We start from the raw sequence: 26306 nt of genomic DNA, 5'->3' as shown, positions 1-26306 counted from the left end.
TGGAATCAATTTTGTGCCAAAACGTTCATACAATACTTTTGAAATATCAAACAAAAACGACAAATCAAAATACAAAAAAACAAAAAAAGTCAATTTTTTTAGACTGGCAAACAAATTATTCATGTAATCGTGCAAAATATCAGTCTATTACTCTTCAGAAACCTTTTATTTTTGTTCCGCGTCTTTCTCAGTTTTGTTTGACGTCATTTATTTTGGTTGCGATTCCAGCTTTCTCGTTTGCGCTCCCTGACTTTTTGCTTGCAGTTTTGGCACAAACTTGACGTGTGGGTGGGCTGTCCAGGAATGCATTCCCATTGGCTAACTTGTGTTTGACTGACAGCTACGCTCAGCGATTCCCCCGGAGGCTGTTGCGGCCATTCCCTACTCGGATTCTGGCGAACTGTTTGACGAGTGACTGATCCATTGACGGTAAACAAGGATCGAGTGGACTTCAGTGGCGACTATGATATTGAATTTACACTTTGTTGAATTAATTAAATATCATAGTCGCCACTGAAGTCCACTCGATCCTTGTTTACCGTCAATGGATCGGTCACTCGTCAAACAGTCCGCCAGAATCCGAGTAGGGAATGGCTGAGCGTAGCTGTCAGTCAAACACAAGTTAGCCAATGGGAATGCATTCCTGGACAGCCCACCCACACGTGAAGTTTGTGCCAAAACTGCAAGCAAAAAGTCAGGGAGCGCAAACGAGAAAGCTGGAATCGCAACCAAAATAAATTACGTCAAGCAAAACCGAGAAAGATGCAGAACAAAAAAAAAAGGTTTCTGAAGAGTAATAGACTGATATTTTGCACGATTACATGAATAATTTGTTTGCCAGTCTAAAAAAATTGACTTTTTTTTTGTTTTTTTGTATTTTGATTTGTCGTTTTTGTTTGATATTTCAAAAGTATTGTATGAACATTTTGGCACAAAATTGATTCCATACGTCTGTGTCTGTATCTTTATAGAACATTAAGATGCTAACTGAAAGTATATAATGCATACACTTTTTTTTAAAAATGAAAGAAATAAGATGCATTACGTCTGGGCAATATGATGATGCAATATAAAAGCAATTAACATAAACTAATAATAAATATTTCTGAGAGTATCAGGCATCGCCGATACCTTCATAACTTCTTTATTCTCACAGTAACAAGCTGCTGATTAGATAATCAAATAAATGTTGTGGATGTTTCATTCTAACTCCTTATCCTTAGGAATTCATTTCTTTTTGCAGATGTTGATTAAAAGTATAGTTTTGTAAAAAAGTTTTGATGAATCAGTGCTATTTGCTGGCAATCTGCTTTACGTCCATAAGACGTCCTTGTAAAATAAGAGACGGATTTATTTACTATATCTACGATGGCATATTAGGGCCATTGTAGGTACACGGAGCTGAGGCAGGGGGTAATATTCTGACAAAAAACTGAATTTCTGAGATTAAAGTTGTACATTTACGAGAAAAAAACCCCCAAAAAACCTCATATTCTTTGAGATTATAAAAATCATAAATTTGCGAGGGAAAAAAACCCTCAAAATCTGAGATTAAAAAGCCAGAAATTCAAAGATTAAGAAGTCAGAAATTTATGAGAAGGAAATGAAATAAATATTATATATATATATATATATATATATATATATATATATATATATATATGTTAGGACTAGGACTGTTTTGGCCTCTAGAGGCCGCTGTTATTTCCTTTTCATGTCGTGTTTATTTTGGCCTCTAGAGGCCGCCACTGTTCCTGTGTCTTGTGTTTGTGTTAATTGCCTAATTATCTTCACCTGTGTCCTTAATTAGTTTGTCTATTTATACCCCTGAGTTCAGTCCTCTTGTCACGGAGTCTTTGTGCTGTTATGTTTATCTCCAGTTTCCTTTGTACTGTGTTTTTTGATCTTCTTAGCTTTTGAATTTTTGCACTTTGCTTTTCTTTTGGATTATACTCTTTGGTTTTTTTTTGTCTTTTGTTTTGCCCTGTATATAGTGTATATAGTTTAAATAAACCTTTTGATTCTTTTTCTACTTCCGCCTCACGCCTCTGCATTTGAGTCATCCCCCTGGTGGCCTAGTGGGGGTTTGCTGGATTATCACACCAACGAACCAGGTTCGAATCCCAGCAAAACCCTAACAGAAAGACTCCGTCATGACCGACTCAGCAGAGGCTGCTTCAACTGTCTACCCGGCCAACCTTCAGGGAATTATGGCAGCTTTGACACGCTTCGGAGCGACCATGGACGCTCATGGACGTACGCTCACCAGCCAACGTGAGGCCCTCGCTCGCCACGAGGAACTGCTTCAGCAAATTGGGAAAACCCTGGCACAGCTGACATCTCTGCCTGCATCTCCTGCTCCTGATCCAGTTCCTGCTCCTGATCCAGCTCCCACTCCTGCTCCAGTGCCTCCTGCAATGCTGCCTTCTTCACCTCGCGAACCCAGCCTTCCTGCACCACAGAGGTATGACGGCAAGCACAGTGAGTGCCGAGAGTTCCTTACCCAGTGTCAACTCACCTTTGAGCTTCAGCCTACCACCTACACTACGGATCGCCGCAAGATTGCCTTTGTGATCACCTTATTAGCTGGTAAGGCGCGAGCCTGGGCTACTGCTATCTGGCAAAGACAGGGACCTGAGTGCTTTGATTTCCAGCTGTTTTCTGAAGAGATGCTTCGGGTCTTCGATCAGGCAGACATCAGTACCGACGCAGCCCGAAAGCTCATGTCCATCCGGCAAGGAGGAAGCGTCGCAGATTACGCCATCTCGTTCCGAACACTCGCAGCAGTAAGTGGATGGAACGAGACTGCCCTGGTGTCAGCCTTCCACCATGGTCTGTCTGACCCCATCAAGGACGGTCTGGCCTCTATTGGATGCCCAAGTGACCTCGAAACCCTCATCTCACATGCTATTCGTCTGGACAACAGGATGAGAGAACGCCACCAAGCCTTGAGCCCCCCCAGCCTCCCTACCTCTACCTGGAGACCGTCTACCTCCTTCAGTGACTGTCCAGAACCCATGCAAGTGGGTCGTACTCGCCTCTCCGCATCTGAGAGGGAGCGCAGAAGGAGGGACAAGTGCTGCATCTACTGTGGCAAGCCTGGTCACTTCCGAGCATCATGTCCCGAACTCTTGGGAAAAGGACCGCCCCGTCCAGCCGAGGGAGGGTTGTGACGGGGCCTACCCTCTCTCCCGGACTCCCTGGCCAAGGAATCTACATCCCGGTCTCCATCTCCTGGGGTGAGTCTGTCCACTCTTGTCAAGCTTTGATAGACTCAGGGGCGGCTGGGAACTTTATGGATATTCACTTCGCCCAAAGCATCAATATTCCGACTGCACCTCTTGAAGTCCCACTGTCTGTGTCTGCCCTCGATGGCCAAGCGTTAGGTGATGGAAGAGTCACCCAAGTTACTTCTCCAGTTTTCCTCCAGTCTCAAGGTCACAAGGAAGAAATATCCCTGCACCTGATTCCTTCACCTGAGTTCCCAGTTATTCTAGGCCTTCCTTGGCTTACTCGCCACAACCCTCGCATAGACTGGGTAACAAGCCAGGTTGTGGAATGGGGCCCTGCATGCCATGCCTCTTGTCTGCTCTCTAGCTCTCCTGTGTCTCCTGCCGAGCCCCCTGATCTCACCGAGTTATCTCAAGTTCCCACAGAGTACTGGGATCTCAAGGAGGTCTTCAGCAAGAGCAGGGCCGCCGTTCTTCCTCCGCACCGGGCCTACGACTGTGCCATCGACTTGCTCCCTGGGACTACCCCTCCTCGTGGCAGACTGTTTTCACTCTCTCAGCCAGAACGCAAGGCCATGGAGGAATACCTCAAAGATGCCCTGGTCTCTGGGTTTATTCGACCCTCCACTTCACCTGCTGGAGCCGGCTTCTTCTTTGTCGGCAAGAAGGATGGGGGGCTCCGACCATGTATTGATTACAGGGGCCTGAATAAGATCACTGTGCGCAACCGATATCCCCTTCCGCTGATGTCCACAGCTTTCGACCTGCTCCAAGGCGCCACCGTCTTCACCAAGTTGGACCTACGGAACGCATACCACCTCATCCGTATCCGACAGGGAGACGAGTGGAAGACTGCCTTTAACACCCCGTCTGGGCACTACGAATACCAGGTGATGCCCTTCGGACTCACCAACGCACCAGCTGTTTTTCAGGCCCTAATCAACGACGTCTTAAGGGACATGATTAACCTATACGTTTTTGTCTACCTCGACGACATCCTTATCTTTTCCAAGACCGTGCAGGAGCACCGCCACCATGTCCGCCAGGTTCTCCAGAGGCTGCTACAGAACAATCTGTTCGCCAAGGCCCAGAAATGCGAATTTCATGTTCCCGAGGTCTCCTTTCTGGGATTTATTGTACGGACAGGCCAACTCCAAATGGACCCTGCCAAGACCCTGGCCGTCCGGGATTGGCCTACTCCCAAGTCCGTTAAGGAGGTTCAGCGGTTCTTAGGATTCGCTAACTTCTACCGCAAGTTCATCAGGAACTTCAGTTCTGTGGCAGCACCCATGTCAGACCTCACCAAAGGGACAGGTGGATCTTATGGCTGGTCTCCTCAGGCAGAAAAGGCGTTCAAAGACCTCAAGGACCGCTTCTGCACGGCACCCATTCTGGTTCTCCCGGACACCTCCCAACCATTCATCGTGGAGGTGGACGCCTCGGACAGTGGTGTCGGCGCGGTGCTCTCTCAACGTTCGGAAGGAAAGCTGCACCCCTGCGCTTACTTCTCCCACCGCCTGAGTCCTGCTGAGTCCCGGTACGATGTGGGGGATCGAGAACTGCTAGCGGTCAAACTGGCCCTTGAGGAGTGGAGGCACTGGCTGGAGGGAGCACAACATCCATTCCTGGTTTGGACTGACCACAAGAACCTGGAGTACCTCCAGCAAGCCAAGAGACTGAACCCTCGACAGGCTAGGTGGGCCCTGTTTTTCAGTCGGTTTGACTTCACCCTCTCATACCGCCCCGGCTCCAAGAACACCAAACCTGACGCACTGTCCAGACTGTTCTCTGCCACTAACAGGGAGAATGAAGTCGGGCCTATTATCCCTGTGTCCCGGATTGTGGCCCCTGTCCGCTGGGGTATTGAGGAGGCTGTCCGACGAGCCCAACGCCAGGACCCCGGTCCTGGGACGGGGCCACCAGGCCTCTTGTACGTCCCACATCAAGCCCGGGCCAAGATTCTCCAGTGGGGTCACTCTTCCCCTCTCACCGCCCACCCGGGAGCTCGGAGGACCCTGGACTTCCTGAAAAGACGCTTCTGGTGGCCTAACATGGAGAAGGAAGTAAGGTCATTTGTCCTGTCCTGTGAGGTTTGCACCAGAACCAAGAACCCACGACAGCGTCCCCAGGGTCTCCTGCATCCTCTGACCATTCCCCGGCGTCCCTGGTCCCACGTGGCAGTCGACTTTATCACGGGTCTCCCTGAGTCACAAGGTAACACGGTCATTTTGGTCTTAGTTGACAGATTCTCCAAGGCCTGCCGCTTCATACCACTGTGCAAACTCCCCTCTGCTCTTGAAACTGCGAAACTTTTGTTTAATCATGTCTTCCGAGTCTTTGGTCTTCCACAGGACATCGTCTCAGACCGAGGGCCCCAGTTCTCCTCCCGAGTGTGGCACGGGTTCTGCAAGGTCATCGGAGCCACTGCCAGCCTCTCCTCTGGGTTTCACCCACAGTCCAATGGTCAGACGGAGAGGCTCAACCAGGACCTGGAAACCACCCTGCGAGGCCTGGCTATGGATAACCCGACATCGTGGAGCACCTGGCTGCCATGGGCGGAGTACGCCCACAACACCCTGCAGTCATCGGCCACCAAGCTGTCGCCATTCCAGTGCCAATTCGGGTTCCAGCCACCTCTGTTCCCGGACCAGGAGGAGGACGCGGGGGTGCCCTCGGTCAACCAATATGTGAGACGGTGTCGCAAGACCTGGAGCAAGGTCAGGAAGACCCTCATACAGACCTCCAGAACCAACCAGACTCAGGCCAACCGCCATAGAAGACCTGCACACGCTTTCCGCCCTGGGCAGCGTGTTTGGCTGTCCACTAAGGACCTTCCACTGCGGGTGGAGAACCGCAAGCTTGCTCCTCGCTACATTGGCCCCTTCAAGGTGGTGCGCAGGGTGAACCCTGTCTCCTACCGGCTCCAGTTGCCCCGGACTCTGAGGATCAACCCCACTTTCCATGTTTCCCTGTTACGGCCCGTACTGACGTCTACGTATGCCCCTGCCCCTAGGAACCCCCCACCCCCCCGCATCTTCCAGGGGCAGACTGTGTTCACTGTGAATCGCCTGCTTGACTCCCGCCGGGTCCGCGGCGGGTTGCAATATCTGGTGGACTGGGAGGGCTATGGTCCTGAGGAGCGCTGCTGGGTTCCTGCTCGGGATGTCCTTGATAAAGAACTATGTCGGGACTTCCATTCGGCCCATCCGGATCGCCCTGGGAACGTCAGGAGACGCTCCTAGAGGGGGGGGTCCTGTTAGGACTAGGACTGTTTTGGCCTCTAGAGGCCGCTGTTATTTCCTTTTCATGTCGTGTTTATTTTGGCCTCTAGAGGCCGCCACTGTTCCTGTGTCTTGTGTTTGTGTTAATTGCCTAATTATCTTCACCTGTGTCCTTAATTAGTTTGTCTATTTATACCCCTGAGTTCAGTCCTCTTGTCACGGAGTCTTTGTGCTGTTATGTTTATCTCCAGTTTCCTTTGTACTGTGTTTTTTGATCTTCTTAGCTTTTGAATTTTTGCACTTTGCTTTTCTTTTGGATTATACTCTTTGGTTTTTTTTTGTCTTTTGTTTTGCCCTGTATATAGTGTATATAGTTTAAATAAACCTTTTGATTCTTTTTCTACTTCCGCCTCACGCCTCTGCATTTGAGTCATCCCCCTGGTGGCCTAGTGGGGGTTTGCTGGATTATCACACCAACGAACCAGGTTCGAATCCCAGCAAAACCCTAACAATATATATATATATATATATATATATGAGTGATTCCACGCTTATGGGTACTGAAATGGGGACATGAACTTATTTTTAAAAATTCACCTAAAACCATTTCTTTTTTTTACCATCAGGTCACAAAACATGTAATCTTTAATGAATGATATGTTAAAAGATAACTTTAATTTTCTGAGATGTAATAAAAACATATTTATATGCCAAAGTCAGAACGTAACAGAAGTGTTGTGGACATATATATTCTCAATTTTGACAATGTAGAATTACTTTTTGAAACATAGGAAGGTGATGTTTTAGCAAATATAATTAATAAACATGTGTAGTAGAATAAACATACACATTCTTTCAATAAGATTAACATGGTATATAGCTAGATTGTAATTAATTTGTAACAGACGCAAGATGGACAATCGTAACAGAAGTAATGTAACAGACATCATTTTGGAACTCATAGGCTTGACTTTGGCATATAAATATGTTTTTATTACATCTCAGAAAATTAAAGTTATCTTTTAACATATCATTCATTAAAGATTACATGTTTTGTGACCTGATGGTAAAAAAAGAAATGGTTTTAGGTGAATAAGTTCATGTCCCCATTTCAGTACCCATAAGCGTGGAATCACTCATATATATATATATATATATATATATATATATATATATATATATATATATATATATATATATAAACTCTCCTGCTTCCTGGCTGCAGTGCATTCTGAGAAATGTAGGAGAAAATGTCTTTGCACTTTATTCTTTTATATGGCACGCTAGATGAGGAAAGACTTCATTTCCTAGAACTCTCGGCTCAGCTGTTTCAAAGTAGCAAAGATTTAGGAAGAAGAATCCATGCAGTGAATGTCATGGGAAACTGCTCTTGCACAATAATTATACATTTATAAACAGGCAAAAAAAAAAAAAATGTGGATAAAAAAAAAACCTGTGCGGTTTATATATACATTCATCTCTAGCTGCATCCAGGAAGCACGTGAAATCAATCATGTGTTTCCTGGCTGTAAAGCATTCTGAGAAATGCAATTGAAATTCGATTAGCGATTTATTCTTTTATATTGTGTGATTGAGGAGAAAAGTCAAGTTAATTTTATAGCGTTTTAACAATAGACATTGTCGCAAAGCAGCTTTACAGAAATTTAAAAAAAGACTTTAAAGCAAATACGCAGAACCTTTATTTTTAAATAAATTTCGAGTGGATAGTATCTCCATCCTTGACTCTTTTATGCTGCATAAATGGGAATAAAAAAAATATATTTTTGAGAGTTAAAATCGACCGCAAAGTTGGCATTCGAGCCGCCCCGCTGAGCCAGCCAGCCCTGAGTGCGTGACGGCGCAGCGGGAACCGGTTTTAAGGCCGAGGCCTTTGACAGCTGTAGACCAAAGTCATATAAATAAACATTTATGGTGAAAGTAAGAAATACCGTCACCGACTTGCTCAACTAAGACTGGTTTGACTTCATTGATTGTGGGTTGACTCTCATTAAAACAGGATAGGTGTTATAACTTATGCAACATACATGTACATGCATGCATTTTCACTGATAAAACGTAAAAGGCTAATTAAATAATCAGATGAACTGAGACAATCACATTCTGAAGCAAATTAAATAATCTTATACCGGGAACTTAAACACACAATACAAGTTACATGTATAATCTAAATGCAGGTAAACAACGAGTGTTGTTGTTTTTGTTGTCTTGTAACCAAATGAGAGTCGCTTTTTACCCGTCTGTGTTCTCGCTTCTTGAAGGCCGACCCTGTGGCCGATTGTTTTGAAACAATCTGACTTTCAGTTGTTCATTCAGTTCTCCATTCATTCACTTCTTCCACGTAAGGGCGAGATATTGCTGCTGAGGCAAGCATATCCAGCGGAGAAATCAGATGGCTGGTCAACTCATTCTCCATTTTCTCCATACTGAGTACTCCACCATTACTGCTCGGCTCAGGCAATTACTAAAACCCGGGACGGGACATCACCGGATTTAGCAACAACGACATGGAGGTCACTGCCCGAGCAATAATGTGTCTTGTTGCGTCCTGTCCCGTTCAGTGTTTTAGCAACAACCCTTGGCTCACACTCCGGGAGAACTGGTGCAACTGAACTTACTTTCCTTTTAAATAAATAAATACTTTTCTTGTAGTTTTCTTTTCCTTTAATTGCTGGTACTGCACCCTTTTTCAATACGGGCTTATAGCCAACGCTCCTCAACAGATCAGAGGTCTCGTACGAGTCTTCAGTAAAATGTGCTGAGCACAGGAGAGACCACTTCGTAGGCACCCAATGTGCCCGTGAACTTCTCGCAAAACGCGTCCAAATCTTTGCAGTTTGAACATTCTTGGGCCATGAATGCAACGTAAATCCACCTTCTGTCATGTTGCTGCACCGGCTAAAAACACATCTACGTGACATGGCGATAAATTAGCTCAAAATGGAGGATTGGAGTTGCAGTCAGCTCTGTGTTTTAGTATAGCGGAAATGGCGATGAGACCGACAGACTTCCTGCTGTGATGTTGCAGATGTCAAGGTCATTCACTCAGAACGCTACCTATATGAATCACGTTAATCGTAAAAATTACTATATTACATTTATTGTTAACACTTAAAACTATTCCTGTGCCATTCTTGAGGTCTCAAGGCATTTATAGTCAAAAAGTGAGGTCATGGTTCTGCGTATCTTCTTTAAACATGAGCTAATTTTATCCCTACTGATAGGAAAGTGCATTTCCAATAACTCTTGGCTCATTCATGGCATCAGTGGTGTGATTACGATCCAACATTGCAAAGTGAAGCAATCTGATTCCTTGATAAAAACACCATTTCCCAAGGGGCTTTTTTTTCCTTGAAAATTTGAGACTTTTTAATCTTAGAATTTTTGAGGTGTTTTTTTTTCTTCTTCTAGTAAATTAGTGACTTCTTAAAGGAACAGTCCACCGTACTTCCATAATGAAATATGCTCTTATCTGAATTGAGACGAGCTGCTCCGTACCTCTCCGAGCTTCGCGCGACCTCCCAGTCAGTCAGACGCAGTCAGATGCGCGGTCACTCCTGTTAGCAATGTAGCTAGGCTCAGTATGGCCAATGGTATTTTTTGGGGCTGTAGTTAGATGCGACCAAACTTTTCCGCGTTTTTCCTGTTTACATATGACCAGTGACATGAAACAAGTTCAGTTACACAAATTGAAACGTAGCGATTTTCTATGCTATGGAAAGTCCGCACTATAATGACAGGCGTACTAACAACTTCTGCGCGCTTCGGCAGCGCACTGATACGGAGCTCAGATATCAATGCGCTGCCGAAGCGCGCAGAAGGTGTTAGTACGCCTGTCATTATAGTGCAGACTTTCCATAGCATAGAAAATCGCTACGTGTCAATTTGTGTAACTGAACTTGTTTCATATCACTGGTCATATAAACCTATGTAAACAGGAAAAACGCGGAAGAGTTTGGTCGCATCTAACTACAGCCCCAAAAAATACCATTGGCCATGCTGAGCCTAGCTACATTGCTAACAGGAGTGACAGCGCGTCTGACTGACTGGGAGGTCGCACAAAGCTCGGAGAGGTACGGAGCAGCTCGTCTCAATTCAGATAAGAGCATATTTCATTATGGAAGTACGGTGGACTGTTCCTTTAAGCTTGGAACTTCTGAGTTTATTTCTCTCGCTAATTTATGACTTTATAATCTCAGAGAATATCCAAGTTTTTTTCCTCATAAAATGTATGACTTTAATATTGGAAATGCTGCGGGTTTTGTTTCTCAGAATATTACCCCCTTCCTCAGCTCCATTTTTTTTCCTATAATGGCCCGTCGTATACACCGTCATACTGTATCAGATATTCAGCGGGTCAAAAATTTTCATAGACTTTGTATTTGGTGGCATTGCCTTTTTAATTGCTTAAATCAAATGCTTAGCATCGCCTTCCACAAGCTGCTCACAATGCAGAGTTGTTGCTCGTTCCTCCTGACAGAAGTACTATAACTCAGTCAGGTTTGTAAGCTTCTTTGCTCAGACGTGTTTTTTTTTTTTTTAGTTCAGTTCATACATTTTCTCTAAGATTCAGGTCAGCACTTTGTTTCTGAAACCATGTTATTACAACTTTGGATATATGCTTAGGATCACTGTCCTACTGGAAGACGGAGTTGTGACCAAGTTTTAATTTTGTTGTTTGCTTGGGGATGAGTTGCAGAGATGCCTACCCCAAATTTTGAATTTCAGTATTCTTGAAAACATTTTTCAGTATTTTGGAATGACTTTCAGTAACATTAATTTATGTGCATTTCCATTATAAAGAGGTGTATATACCAATATGTTTAACATTTAAATTATTAAAAAGAACTGTTTTGTGTGAATTGAATAAACAAAACGTGAGCAGCCATCTCAACTGAATTTCCACTCGACAAATTTCTAGAGCATACAATATATCACATTTTTATAAATACAATAGTGTTCCCTGTTTGCAGACATTACGGTTGACTACCAATCATTGGTATTGAATGTAACTCCTCAAAAGTATTATATTATATTGCCTGGCAAAATGTTCTACCTGTTAACGGATTCTAATAAAATTTAAAAAAAAATTCTTATTTCATGCCAAAGAGAGTCCGACATTGTTATCTTAATGTCCCAATATATAAATACTTCAGCATAATGCTTCAGAAGAGACATTGAATAAAATGACATTTATAATTGTATTTAAAACAGTGGAATGATCAATTTTTTGCCACAATCCCAACAGCACTAATCATAAAATTCTGTTTTTGATCAGACTACATGTACATTTGTACTTGCAACACTGAAAAGACTTTGAATTAAAGAAGTACAGCCAGTGTTTGATATTTCAGTGAATAAAAATCAGACATGTAAAAAGAAACTGAATAAGTTTAACTCACATTTCATGGCACTAATTGGCAAGTTCAAGTCCAAGCACAGGTCAACCATCACCGCTTCAGCACGTGTCACGTTCCGTGTCTTTTCATACACAGATTTCGTAAAAAACTGCTGGATAACCCCAGATTTACTTTCCGCCTGACTCACCATTTCAGCATACTCCACATTTTTTTTTTTGTAGTTGACATGCCGCGTGCAGTCATCGCAACCACCATGAGTGATGTTAATGTCAGTTCTACACAGTTTGCAGTGCGCGTATCCATTGCCCTTTTGACTGGGTGTAATGCACGGCCATTCTACCGTATCGAAAACAGCGCGAACAAATGTGCGGAATCTGCGCATGTCACACACAGCATGCGCGGAATCTGCGCATGTCACACACAGCATGTGTGGTTGTCATAAAAATAAGTAGCCTAGCCGTGAATCGCGCATGGATTGAAAAAGTCGCTTGGACATTTAAAAACAACTCACTGGAATTTAAGACTTTATAATAATTCCGTACAGAATAACACTGTTTGCCGTAACATCGTATTTACGTAACTTTTCCGTACAAAATACGGCCAATCCGTACTAGTAGGCATCTCTGCAGTTGAACCTTTCAGACCAAAGTTGGAGTTAATTTCTTAATCCCTTGGAGTTAATTTGTGCCTCCGTCCTGAACATTGCAGTGGCTGTTTGGTCCCAAAATGTATATATTTGCATACAATCATTGTACAGATGCTCGTGGTGTCTTACATTGTTTGGAAATTGCCCCTAAGGAAGAACCAGACTTGCGGAGGTCTACAATTTTTTATGCTGTCTGAATTTCTTCAGCATTATTATTTCACCCCACTAACACCCGACAATCACAATACTCTCAGAAAAGCCATCTTTACATTTTATACAGTGAGGTCCAAAAGTCTGAGACCACTCGTGAAAATGCTTCTATGTTGCATTCTTTTCTAATTTAATACAACCATTTTCATTACAAACTAGACCGGCGGTTACAATCATCGACAGTCCATAGTTATCGACACCTTTTCAGATTTACCAATAAAAAACAATTTTACAAAGGTGAATTTCAGTTACAACAGTTATTATTGGTTAATTAATCAACCGGAAAACCCTCCTCGCCCTTTGATCTTGTTGTCTGATGACACAGCTCGTTGCCTGTGATGGAGGTTTTTTTTCAGCACAATCAGCAATTTGAGGAAAACCCGGACGTTATCGTCGCAGGTAAGCATGGTGAAAAGTTCATGGACATGTTTTTACTTCTCAAATTCACCGATATTTCATGATCTCCTTGTCAAAACCTACTTTGTTTTTTACTCTTTCGCTTGACAGTCACCATTTTGTATCTAAACGCGCGTTTGAGAAGTCACGTGAGGTGTCGATAATAGAAGTCACTTTCACCGGTGTCCACCATTATCGACACCCTGTGGAATTAAGTGACATTTACAACTGTTGTCCATAAATCTTTACGTAACATTACTGAAGTAGATGAAAAAAAAAGTGCTGTGACTTATAAGAATTTTTTTTCTGATTCATAACAGAATGGAATGTTTATAGAGTATATGGAATCGTATTGCAATAAATAGAATTCGACCAGAATTAAATTCCTAGCATATAAAAATTACATGCTTGTAATATTCAGATTTTTCTATTCCATTCAGAAAACAGTTTGTTGTAAATATCTAGCACATATTACAATATCAATAGACATTTTATATTTTTAGATGTGAATTTAAAATCTCAATTTAAAAAAAAAATAAAAAAACCTTGTTTGAAAATACTGAAGCTTCACCAATATGAATCTAATTATAACAACTTGGAGCATTGTTTGAATTATTGGTAAACTACAAAACTAGAAATTAATACAGACAGACAACAGCCAATGATTAACAAAATGTGATCTATGAAAATACTTAGAAAGTGGAAGAAAAAAATTTTCTGACGCAGGTTAAACATTAGGCAGGGATGCAAACACAACCATGGTCAAAAAAGAGTGAGGTAGCGCGGCGACGCAGACCCCCACCCCCACCACACACACACACACAAAATATCAGTCAGACAACAGCTTCAACAAAACAGAACATTTATTAATTACTATTATTTATTAATTCAGTTCCCCACCCCAAAGTCAGTCCATCTTTACTCCTTTTTCTTCCTTTTCTTTGCCACTTCCTGAAGTTTGTGTAGTGCCTTGGATGTATGCACCACGAACTCGTATAACACACACACATGGGTTACACATTACCATTTGATCACTCGATGTTCTAAAACAGCAGCTAGTCGGGTGCTAATGGTTAGCATTTTAACTAAGCCAGACAGCCACAAGCTTTAATAAGACCAATTCTTGCACGTATAGAACGGTATTACGGCACTTAAATATTATCTAGGAACAAAAAACAATAGTCATTAACCCATGTAGACACTACGTTGAGAACATATACAGTCATCATGCAACTCCTCAAATAACATTACGTTTTTCGGGCGTTTTTTACCCCAAGGATAGGTCATGGCTAATATGGTTAGATGAAGGAGGATAGGTTACGAGAGACAAAGTTAATAATATATATATATATATATGCACAATTATTTTAACACTTACGCTTTGATTGTAGACGAGTAAATGACTTCCACTTCAACGCTGATCGTTTACTCCCAGTCACCGAGGCTCCAAAGAAATACACACTAGTAGATGAAATTCAGCAAGTTGATAAATGAACACAACTATCTGAGGAAAAGTCCGGGAGTCACGTTCCTTAGCAACCAGATTGCCCAGCCATCGGTTCCATCCACTGACAGTGTAGCAGCTAGCAGTTTGTAACGGAACGCTGTTGAATATTATAACAGCAGCCAGCAGCTACACTGTCAATCTTATTATCTCTGCTGTCAATGGTTCCATATATCCACCAGGGGGAACCAAATGTTGTATGGTCTGCACAGTACTCGGGTCTATCATTACTACCAGAGTGGATTACCGGAGAGCAAACCCCCCCCCTCCCCCCAAAAAAAACTCTTCGGATCTGCACGAATTACACAAGTCGCCCAAAATGCCAGGGAAAAAGCGGAATGCGCCGAAAAGCACGCCGTTTGCACGCCTGATTAGGGCGGCACGGTGGTGTAGTGGTTAGCGCTGTCGCCTCACAGCAAGAAGGTCCGGGTTCGAGCCCCGTGGCCGGCGAGGGCCTTTCTGTGTGGAGTTTGCATGTTCTCCTCGTGTCCGCGTGGGTTTCCTCCGGGTGCTCCGGTTTCCCCCACAGTCCAAAGACATGCAGGTTAGGTTAACTGGTGACTCTAAATTGACCGTAGGTGTGAATGTGAGTGTGAATGGTTGTCTGTGTCTGTGTCAGCCCTGTGATGACCTGGCGACTTGTCCAGGGTGTACCCCGCCTTTCGCCCGTAGTCAGCTGGGATAGGCTCCAGCTTGCCTGCGACCCTGTAGAACAGGATAAAGTGGCTAGAGATAATGAGATGAGATTATCAGTTCATTTGTTTACAAACATTAGAATTACTTCCTCATTTACGTAAACACCGACATCGATATATTTATCTCATCTCATTATCTCTAGCCGCTTTATACACTTTCTACAGGGTCGCAGGCAAGCTGGAGCCTATCCCATGCAAACTCCGCACAGAAAGGCCCTCGCTGGCCACGGGGCTCGAACCCGGACCTTCTTGCTGTGAGGCGACAGCACTAACCACTACACCACCGTGCCGCCCCGATATATTTATTTCATCTCATCTCATCATCTCTAGCCGCTTTATCCTTCTACAGGGTCGCAGGCAAGCTGGAGCCTATCCCAGCTGACTACGGGCGAGAGGCGGGGTACACCCTGGACAAGTCGCCAGGTCATCACAGGGCTGACACATAGACACAGACAACCATTCACACTCACATTCACACCTACGGTCAATTTAGAGTCACCAGTTAACCTAACCTGCATGTCTTTGGACTGTGGGGGAAACCGGAGCACCCGGAGGAAACCCACGCGGACACGGGGAGAACATGCAAACTCCACACAGAAAGGCCCTCGCCGGCCCCGGGGCTCGAACCCAGGACCTTCTTGCTGTGAGGCGACAGCGCTAACCACTACACCACCGTGCCGCCCCGATATATTTATATAAAAAGGTATTTTGTACTAAATATAAGTCTATGGAAAACAAATTTTAAATAAAAATTATGTTTTGTTAACTTAATATCACATACTGACTATTTTTTTTTTATAAATAATCATATGGATGTTGATAATTATGGAACGGTGTCGATAACCGTGGACAAAAGTGTCAATAATTGTGGAACGGTGTCACATGATCTGATCCGCTAAGTAATCGGGAATCAACTTTATTTTTTTTCCAGTTGAAGTTTGAGTAAATATTCATGCACAATGTCCATATTGAAAGTCTTTTCTACTTTGGCAATGGCCAAAAGATGGTTAAGGTGTCGATAATTGTAGCCGCCGCTCTATATTACTGACAACTTGAGTGAAAAATAGAATCTTGGAAATATTTATTTGAATTTTTAGTATTTCGTATGTCCCCTTTTTGCTTTAATGACAGTGTGCACTTGAGCTGGCATGGACTCCTTGAAACCTGCTGATCCATTTTCGATCAAATCTATCAGTGTTGTCTGAACACATACTTTAGTAGAAGAGATAAGAATTTGAGGAAAATCGGACTTTTTGTAAAAAGCAGTTAACCTGGCTAAGATCACACTTGGACGTGGAAACAGTGCAGAATTTTGAATATTAAATATCCAAGGTATTGAACTGTTATATTCTTCATATCAAATATTTCAAAACACTCTAAAACCTTCTGTTTAGTTCCAATTTTAAATAAAACCTAGATGGGCACTCAGAGAGCATAATCCACAACCAAGGACAACAGTCGACCCTTCTACGATATGCAAATCAGCAACCACAACCACTTAATGTGTCTGGATACACTTTATATGTATTTTATCTCTAAACCTATTAGAATTATGTGCCTTCATGTGGATCTCAGATGATTACTATTGGATTGTGATATGGAATATAATGATGCAGATTGTGATATGGAATATAATCCAGTTTTTGGATTCCGGGAACTCATCACACTCCGGCTTTATTCCAGTTTGAGACCTCGCATTTCTTTTTGTGTTTTTTTTTTTTTTATTTAAGTATAACACTACGTTCACACTGTAAGGCTTAATGCTCAATTCCGATTTTTTTGTGAAATCCGATTTTTTTGTGAGGTCGTTCACATTAACGAATATATGCGACTTGTATGTGATCCTCAGTATGAACGAAAAGCGACCTAAAAGTGTTCCGCATGCGCATTGCAGGATACGACGACGTCACACGCAGTGAGCATGGCCAGTGTTTACGGAAGTAACCTAAAGTTTCCTGTGTATGACAGTAGCCAGCATGGAGTACCGGGCGATGATGCAGTTGTTGTCGCGACGGAGCCAGAACATGCACAATAGCCTGATGTTAAGGAGGAGGTTGAGAAGGAAGAGGGCAAGGGTTTTGGCTCAGGCGTTCTGCGGGGTAGTGACTGCAACCTCCGTTCAAAGGAACATCAAAGCCATGTTGTTGTAACTTTTTTTGAGAGACCCGCCGCCTACTTCAGCGCAGAATAGTGACGTTTGTGGCTTGCTGATGACGTGCAAGTCGGATGAATTCGACCTGGCGGTTCAGACTGAAGTCGCATATGAAAAGATCGGATAGGAATCGGAATTAGGACCACATATCCAAACGGCCTGGGTCGGATTTGAAAAAAATCGGATCTGTGTTGTTCATATTGTCAATAAAAGATCGGATACAGGTCACATATGGGCAAAAAAATCGGATTTGAGTCACTTCAGCCTGCAGTGTGAACGTAGTGTAAATGTTTGTGTGTGCATTTGAATATGGTGTAACATTAATTTATGATCCTTCTGTAAATGAGTCCACATCGTGTTGTATAATCTTGCTCATCTTCAATCTTATTTCTACACTGGTTATATTTCGTCATTAGTGAACACGACTGCCATCCACTACTTCTGGCCAGGACTCCCTGGCAAAAGAGATATTGTATCTCAATGGGACCTTCCTGGAAAAATAAAGGCTAGCTAAATAAATAAATAAATAAAATTAGATTTTAAGATATATGGGGCGGCACGGTGGTGTAGTGGTTAGCACTGTTGCCTCACAGCAAGAAGGTCCGGGTTCGAGCCCAGCGGCTGGCGAGGGCCTTTCTGTGCGGAGTTTGCATGTTCTCCCCGTGTCTGCGTGGGTTTCCTCCGGGTACTCCGGTTTCCCCCACAGTCCAAAGACATGCAGGTTAGGTTAACTGGTGACTCTAAATTGACCGTAGGTGTGAATGTGAGTGTGAATGGTTGTTTGTGTCTATGTGAGCCCTGCGATGACCTGGTGACTTGTCCAGGGTGTACCCCGCCTTTCGCCCGTAGTCAGCTGGGATAGGCTCCAGCTTGCCTGCGACCCTGTGGAACAGGATAAGCAGTTACAGATGATGGATGGATGGATGGATGGATGGATGGATGGATGGATGGATGGATGGCGTTGTTGAGTGCAGCCTTCCGCTAAGGTCGAATGCTGTATCTCACAACGTTAGTGAAAAGGAAACTAAATTCATGGATACAGTCCGTGACTTGGATCCTCTCCATAATTTTATGGGTTCTTCCTTGGCCCATGCTACACCCTTCCACCAAGTTTCATGGAAATCAGTTTTGCGCAATCTTGTTTACAGGCAGACAAACAAACCGCACTGAAAACATAACCAGAGGTAATAAATCCCAGATTTTCAATGTGGTCTCAGACTTTTTGACCCCACTGTAGATCACAATATTGATATAATCTCATATTGCCCAGATTGAAATGATGCGTACTTGTTGTGAAAATGGTTTCGAGCATCATACTATGATTTTTCTGCCATTCGAGACACCCTTAAATTGTACCTGCACATTGCCTTCCCCCACTACTATCTCAGCAGTGTAGGCATACTGCACCAACTGCTCCAGCGCCTGTGGATCAATGTCATGCAGCGTCACGTGGGTCTGCCGGCTCTCCGACATCTCATCTGCAAGCACACACACACACACACACACACATTTTCAAGTAGCACATTTGACATAAAAGAAAGGTCAGGTTGACAGGAGGTTAGAAGGCATGCTGATAATAAAGCCTGGCATTTAAGTTAAATTAAGTAACTTGAGCAAAACAAGGTGTGTATCAAATCCAGCTCCAGAGTCAAAGAGGCATTTTATTCACATTTATATGTATAGTATTTCAAGTCAAGTCAAGTTTATTTGTTTAGCGCTTTTAACAATAAACATTGTCGCAAAGCAGCTTTACAGAATTTAAGCGACTTAAAACATGAGCTAATTTTATCCCTAATCTATCCCTAATGAGCAAGCCTGTGGCGACGGTGACAAGGAAAAACTCCCTCAGACGACATGAGGAAGAAACCTCGAGAAGAACCAGACTCAAAAGGGAACCCATCCTCATTTGGGCAACAACAGACAGCATGACTATAACATTAACAGTTTTAACATGAAGTCGGTTTCGTTGATGTTATAAACTCTTCATTGATGGAAACTTGAGTGAAAAACCGTTCATGACAACTGCAGTCCTAAAGGTAGCAAGCCAACTGTAGTCCTCAGCCATAAAAGCATTACTGTAAGAGTCCAGAGCGTCCTCCAGGTGTGACTTTCAACTGTCCTCATGGGGCCGTCCTCCACAGGAGCGATGCGATGAGACTCCAACCAGACGCAGGGCACCAGGATGGATCAGGCAGGTCCGAGGAGCAGAAGAGGTCAGCATCTCGATCTCAGGACCGACATGTAACTCAGAGGGAAAGATTTTTTTTTTTGGGGGGGGGGGGGGGGGGGGGGAGAGAAAACACAGGTTGTTAGGTATGCCCAGTGTCACCTGAATAAGTAGGAACAGTTTACATATTGCACTGAGTACAAGCAGGGACTCCGGCAACTAACTATGACAGCATAACTAAAAGGGGAGAGCCAGAAGGTAACACAGGCATGAGGGAGCCCCGGGACATAAAGCAGCCAGCCACTACACCGTCAACAAACTCGAGTGAGCAAGCGAGTGGGGGACTGACAGCATCCGTACATCCCAGTTTACCAAAACACTCTGTCTGAAGACCCTCCAGGTCTACACCTTTACCTCATAAACACCATTAACAAAAGGCTTGACTAAACAGATATATGTTTTCAGCCTAGACTTAAACACTGAGACTGTGTCTGATTCCCGAACACTACTTGGAAGGCTGTTCCATAACTGTGGGGCTTTGTAAGAAAAGGCTCTGCCCCCTGATGTAGCCTTCACTATACGAGGTACCAGCAGATAGCCTGCACCTTTTGATCTAAGTAGGCGTGGCGGGTCATATAGTAGAGGAGCAGAAGTTCACTCAGGTACTGTGGTGCGAGACCATTCAGTGCTTTAAAGGTCAATAGTAGTACTTTATAATCAATATGAAATTTGACTGGGAGCCAATGCAGTGTGGATAAGACAGGGGTGATGTGGTCATATTTTCTAGTTCTAGTAAGGACTCTTGCTGCTGCATTTTGAACTAACTGGAGCTTGTTTATGCACTTATTGGAACATCCAGACAGTAAGGCATTACAATAATCTAACCTGGAAGTAATGAAAGCACGAACTAGTTTTCCCGCGTCATGTAGTGACATTAAATTTCTTAGCAATATTTCTGAGATGAAAGAAAGCTATCCGGGTAATGTTATCAATGTGAGTTTCGAATGAAAGACTGGGGTCAATAATCACGCCGAGGTCTTTTACTGCTGCACGTGAAGAAATAGAAAGGCCATCCAGAGTTACTGTGTAATCAGAAAACTTACTTCTAGCTGCATGTGGTCCTAGTACAAGTACTTCAGTCTTGTCAGAGTTAAGCAGAAGGAAGTTAATAAGCATCCAGTGTCTAATGTCCTTCACACATTCCTCAATTCTATTAAGCTGGTGTCTCTCATCAGGTTTTGCAGAAACATACAACTGTGTGTCATCAGCATAACAGTGGAAACTAAGACAATGTTTACGAATAATATCACCCAGAGGTAACATATATAGAGAAAAAAAGCTGTATTTCGCCTTGTCTCTTTCTAGTACTTTCTCCTCATCACAGAAAGGGTTACTCATCCACTTTGGTTGAAATGAACTGCTCAGAGGTTAGAGATGAGGTCAGAGGACTGTTGGTGTATGGGAAGATCAGAACACTAGGTACACTACTGTTAGGTTTATATAAGTAGAATTCTTGACCAAGAAGGCAGTAATTTATTTGTGACAAAATTAAGGATTAATTTTGTTCAGTTAAAATGACCTTATGTCTCGGCTGGACATTGTTTGTGAACATTTTGTTTATTTTGATATGAAATGTGTATTGTTGATCAGAGATGTGTCTAGATGGCGACAGGGTCTGCGATGATATCACACACACTCACAATGGCCTTTGATATCACACACAACCACAGCTGCATAGCCAATGTGTATTGGGAATTAAAAGTTAGATTTAAAGCCATGATTTAAGTTAGTTTATAGCTAGGATTGTGATTTAAGATTGTTAGACTTAACCAGTTTCTTTAATGTTGAATCTGAAGTTGAAATGATTGAATGTTGGATGTAATGGTAGCCTTATTGCTGAACAAAGTGTTAAGATCCTTTATTATTTTTGGACTATTGCATATACTATGGCAGTGATTTAGATTTAATTGTTAGATATAAGATGCATTCAATGATTTAAGTTAGTTTTATAGTTTTAAGTTAGTTTTATAATTACAGAATATCATTTAGGATTGTTAAGAACATATTCTTGATATGAGATGTTTTGCTTATGACTGTCTTTGTTTAGGTTTGTTCTTATTTTTTGTTTACTTTCTTATAACATATCTTTGTTGAAAAATTCCATCACCATCTTAAGTACATATCGCCCTATGTTCTATCTGACCTGAAGGGGTGTACGTAAGCAATGACCTTTAAAATCTGTTTGTACCTTGCTATCATGTCGTATCATCAGAAATATGTCATTATGTTGTGATTTACACACACACACACATACATCTGAACATTCCATTAGAACAGTGATGTAATTAAGATGTCACACACACACACACACACACACACACACACACAGACACAGATATCAAAATGATGTCACTCACTCACATAGACACACACATACACACATTTATGCACACACACACACATAGATATCAAACAGTGATGTCATTTACACACAGATAACACTCGTATATAATAACCCTCTGTATTCTTGTCCAATTGAGGGGGAACTTGCGAATAAAGATGTGAACTACATTGGGGTTCCTGTCTTTCTTGGCGACTAACCCCCCCCAGACGTCTGGGTGGTACGAGAGCGGGGGTCCCGAGAAGTAAGTTGACCGTTTCCGACTGGGTGAACCCCAACAACTACTGTCCACTCTGTCCTGAGATGTCCCATCACATACCAGTGGTGATGAGGACAAATAAGAAACACAGAACAAGACCGGAAAGGGAAAAGAATACACACGGAAAACATAGGCCGATGGGAAAGGAGGTGAAACAGGAAGTGATTCAGGATGAAGCTGAAACAAATTCAGCTCTGAGACAAACACCAAGAGTATTAACTTTAACTATAATGACATCAGAAACTGTTTCAAATATTTATAATAAGAGGTTTTGTATTTGTTTTCGTGACTTAAAAGGATTTCGTGCAGTTGGAATGCAAGTGTGATTGAATTAGATGCGCATATTCATACAGACCAAATTATACATAATGTAGAGATAAGAAAAACACACAGCCTGAAAAATATTTAACCAACATATTGAGATAGTCCAATTTATTTTAAACAGTTCTCAAATTTTTTTTTTTTTGTATTTGATGAGATAAACTGTCAGATCACTTACTCGTAAACATGGCATGGAAGTAAGGGCTACAGGACGCCAGCACCACTTTGTGGGCCTTGATCTCCTTGTTGGCTACGTGCAGCACAATGTCGCAGAGCAGGCCACGTTGCCGCATCCTGTTCATGGACACGAAGGAGTCGTGGTAGTGGCGTTTGGAGTTGTGCGAGATGCTGTGGCCATCACGATTCAGCAATTGCATGCCTCCCTCCATCATGGCGCTGCGCTCCGAGGCCTGCTGCTGCCTGAGCCTCGGTTTCAGCAACTGCACACAAAAACACGGCTCCTGCTTAACCAGTGACTGTTGTATTATTCACTCTCAAAGTGTATGCAAAAGATGATTTTTAAGTCAAATTATAAAGCAGTAAGAGAAGTATAAGGAAGAGGACAATTGCAAGATCAATTGTTAACGAATTTAAATATCTAGGAGTGATTTATGATTCAACCCTAACATTTAAAAGTCATGTAAAAAAGGTTGTAAGCAAAGTCAAATTCAACCTGCAGAATTTTAAACAAGTTAGACCATATCTTGACACAAAAGCTGCCAAGCTGTTTTTACATACTATGATTTTTTCACATATTGAGTATTGTTTTACGAATTGGTCACTAACTAACATAACCGCGCTTAAGAGTATTGAATCCCTTTTTAAGAAAGCTATAAAAATATTAGATAAAAAGCCTCTGTCATTTCATCACTGCAGCATCCTAGAGAGACACAAACTGTTAAGTTTTGAGAATTTTAAAAACTTCAAGTATGTTTGTTTTTTGTACAAAGACAAAGTGTTATACAATCTTGCACCCCCTCCACTGCATGGCTTTTTTAGAAGACTTGAAAGTGGAGGTAGCACACGGGCCTCTGTAAAACGGGACTGTATAATTCCATTTAGACACACCTCTTTTGGGCAAAATGTATTGTCAATAATAGGAGGTAATTTCTGGAATACTTTGCCCATCCCAATAAGAGAGTGTCCAACATACAACACTTTGAAAACTCATTTAAAACAGTGGCTCCTAGAAAACCAGAGATGCACTCGCTATTAATTGCCAAATATTTCACCATTTAAATGTCAATGTACAGGTGAATGAGTATTAATGTCCTTGTTTTCTTTGTTGCTTGTCATTGTTTTTTTTGTGTGTGTATTTGTTTTTGTGGCAATGTCTATGTCATCATTATAGTGAGTGAGTGCTAGATGAATGTTTAGCTGTCTCTTTTATGCTTTGTTTTATGTTACCTGTCTGGGGACTGCAGATGAAAAGTAGTTATTTTACTAATTCTGGCATATTTACATGCTGTATTCTTATACAACAATGTTCATCAATATGCATGGTCCCTATTAAATAAACCATGAAAAATAAAATAAAAAATAAAATCAAGCTCAGGGCGGCACGGTGGTGTAGTGGTTAGCGCTGTCGCCTCACAGCAAGAAGGTCCAGGTTCGAGCCCCGTGGCCGGCGAGGGCCTTTCTGTGTGGAGTTTGCATGTTCTCCCCGTGTCCGCGTGGGTTTCCTCCGGGTGCTCCGGTTTCCCCCACAGTCCAAAGACATGCAGGTTAGGTTAACTGGTGACTCTAAATTGACCGTAGGTGTGAATGTGAGTGTGAATGGTTGTCTGTGTCTATGTGTCAGCCCTGTGATGACCTGGTGACTTGTCCAGGGTGTACCCCGCCTTTCACCCGTAGTCAGCTGGGATAGGCTCCAGCTTGCCTGCGACCCTGTAGAACAGGATAAAGCGGCTACAGATAATGAGATGAGATGATGCTAACACCAATGCTTAAAAGTTCATGAGAACTCATTACAAAGATACTCTTGACCACTCGTAAATCAGTACGTCCTGAATTTCACATGTACATAACTTGGTTTTCAAGTAGATGAATGGCTGAGTGCACTTGAAAATGAGATCATGACAGTCCTTGCTAATGCTAACTCTAGCACCTTTTGGAGCCACACATTATAGGCTCCTTTCATTTTTTAACCACCAGGAAGTAGTTCCCTACCACCATCTTTCACTCCCCGAAGAGCAGATTCAGCATCATTTATGAAAGCGGCCTCATCAGAGCTGCTGCAGTAACCAAGTGCCTTAATAAATTATGAGTACTACTTCATAATTTAAATGATGGTGAATTATGACTAAATAATAACTGCTTTGTGTCTTTGGAAAACAATAAGAACGTGTATAAAATGTTTCTTATTAGAAACTGATGGCTCGACATGCACCGTGGACTAAAACAATCCTATGAAGATTGGCGATATTGGTGATAGAACGGTCATAAAAAGCAGCAGCTGCCTGTGGAAAACTAATAACAGCAGAAATTAAGCAATTCCTCTGAAAACGCAACTTGCCATCGTATACACATTTAATGGCACTCGACCAGATTGAGCTGGGGTAATATCTCCTTAAAAGCATAATACAACAAACAACACATTCCCCAAATGTTCACTATCTATACAAGCTACAATGTTGGAAAAAAACAACAGACTGCACAAAAGTTGTATGCAAGTGCTGTATGTTTTCAGCTAAAGGAAGCTGAACCTTACTTTAAAGCGTTTTAGAACATCATATTCGTATTTAATAAGTCTTTTAATAGGTAAATCCCTGCAAACTGATGAAGCATAAGACATTTAAGGCACTGATTAAACACATACTGATTATTAGGTCTTTAAATACTACAGGTGAGGCAGGGCTCGACATTAAGGACTGCCCGATTGCCCGGGGCAAGTAAAACATGCATTCGTGCAAGTGGGATATGTCCTCGACATGCCTGACTGGGCAACCTGGAATGAGCATATATTACAATCTAGCACCACAAAAATTAGACTTTTTGATCTTTTATTTCAGTTCCCAAAAGCGTCCCTCACTACATATCCGCCATTGCGTCTTGGCTGTTTTCTTAGTCTCGATTTCATTTACTGCTTTGCAAGTTATTTTATATACCCCCGCAGTTGTAGTACGGTACGCATACTGTTTATAGACCCCTTGTGCATGACATCACGCATCACATGATAATTACAGCTGGGGTCAGACAGACACCGTCTTTCATGCAAGCAAGGCTTAATCCGTCTTCAATACGGTTAATTTTTGTGCTGTTTTTGCTTGTTCAAACAGAGAAATAGATAAAAGGCGTTACTGTCTCCCCGCTATCAAGAAAAATGTTAACAAATAGAAACAAATGCTTCAAGAACAACGAGGAAATGAGTGGTTACAGAATACGAGGAGAGCAGCTCAGCCTGAAAACTCCAGAGAAATTCACGATTGTATTTAAAATGTATTTTACAAGAACAGAAAGTCAAAAGTGAGGATGGAAGAGTTTGCTTAAGAAGAAAAACAATTATAAAATTGTTATTGTCCGTTACAAGTAAAAAGTAACCAATAACCAAACTTAATAATAAACTTAATCAATAACCAAACTTCAACTCAATGTGTGATCTTCATTTTATGTTGCAATTCACAACTATTCTATGGTTTTCCTAAAAAAAATTTAAATAAATAAAAAAAAATTAAAAAAGAAGTACTCGCAAAATAGGGGGCAAGTGATAATATTGGGGAGCAAGTG

At 42.3% G+C, this 26306-nt stretch overlaps 1 protein-coding gene across 3 annotated transcripts in view; it reads right to left on the bottom strand.

Moving 5' to 3' along the window:
- klhl17 (kelch-like family member 17) overlaps positions 1–26306 on the bottom strand; it is a 78736-nt gene that overhangs the window by 41522 nt on the left and 10908 nt on the right. For all 3 annotated transcript variants that reach the window (XM_060938307.1, XM_060938308.1, XM_060938309.1), the window contains exons 2-3: positions 22759–23020; positions 18789–18910 (exon numbers count right to left, since the gene is read on the bottom strand). In XM_060938307.1, the coding sequence (XP_060794290.1) occupies positions 18789–18910; positions 22759–22972 (336 nt within the window). In that variant the 5' untranslated portion in view covers positions 22973–23020. The remainder of the gene's footprint in view (positions 1–18788; positions 18911–22758; positions 23021–26306) is intronic.

Source organism: Neoarius graeffei, chromosome 13 (assembly GCF_027579695.1).
Source record: "Neoarius graeffei isolate fNeoGra1 chromosome 13, fNeoGra1.pri, whole genome shotgun sequence".
Taxonomy (NCBI): Eukaryota; Metazoa; Chordata; class Actinopteri; order Siluriformes; family Ariidae; genus Neoarius; species Neoarius graeffei.
The sequence above is the reverse complement of the archived record's forward strand: the minus strand, read 5'-3'. Positions and strand labels throughout refer to the sequence as shown.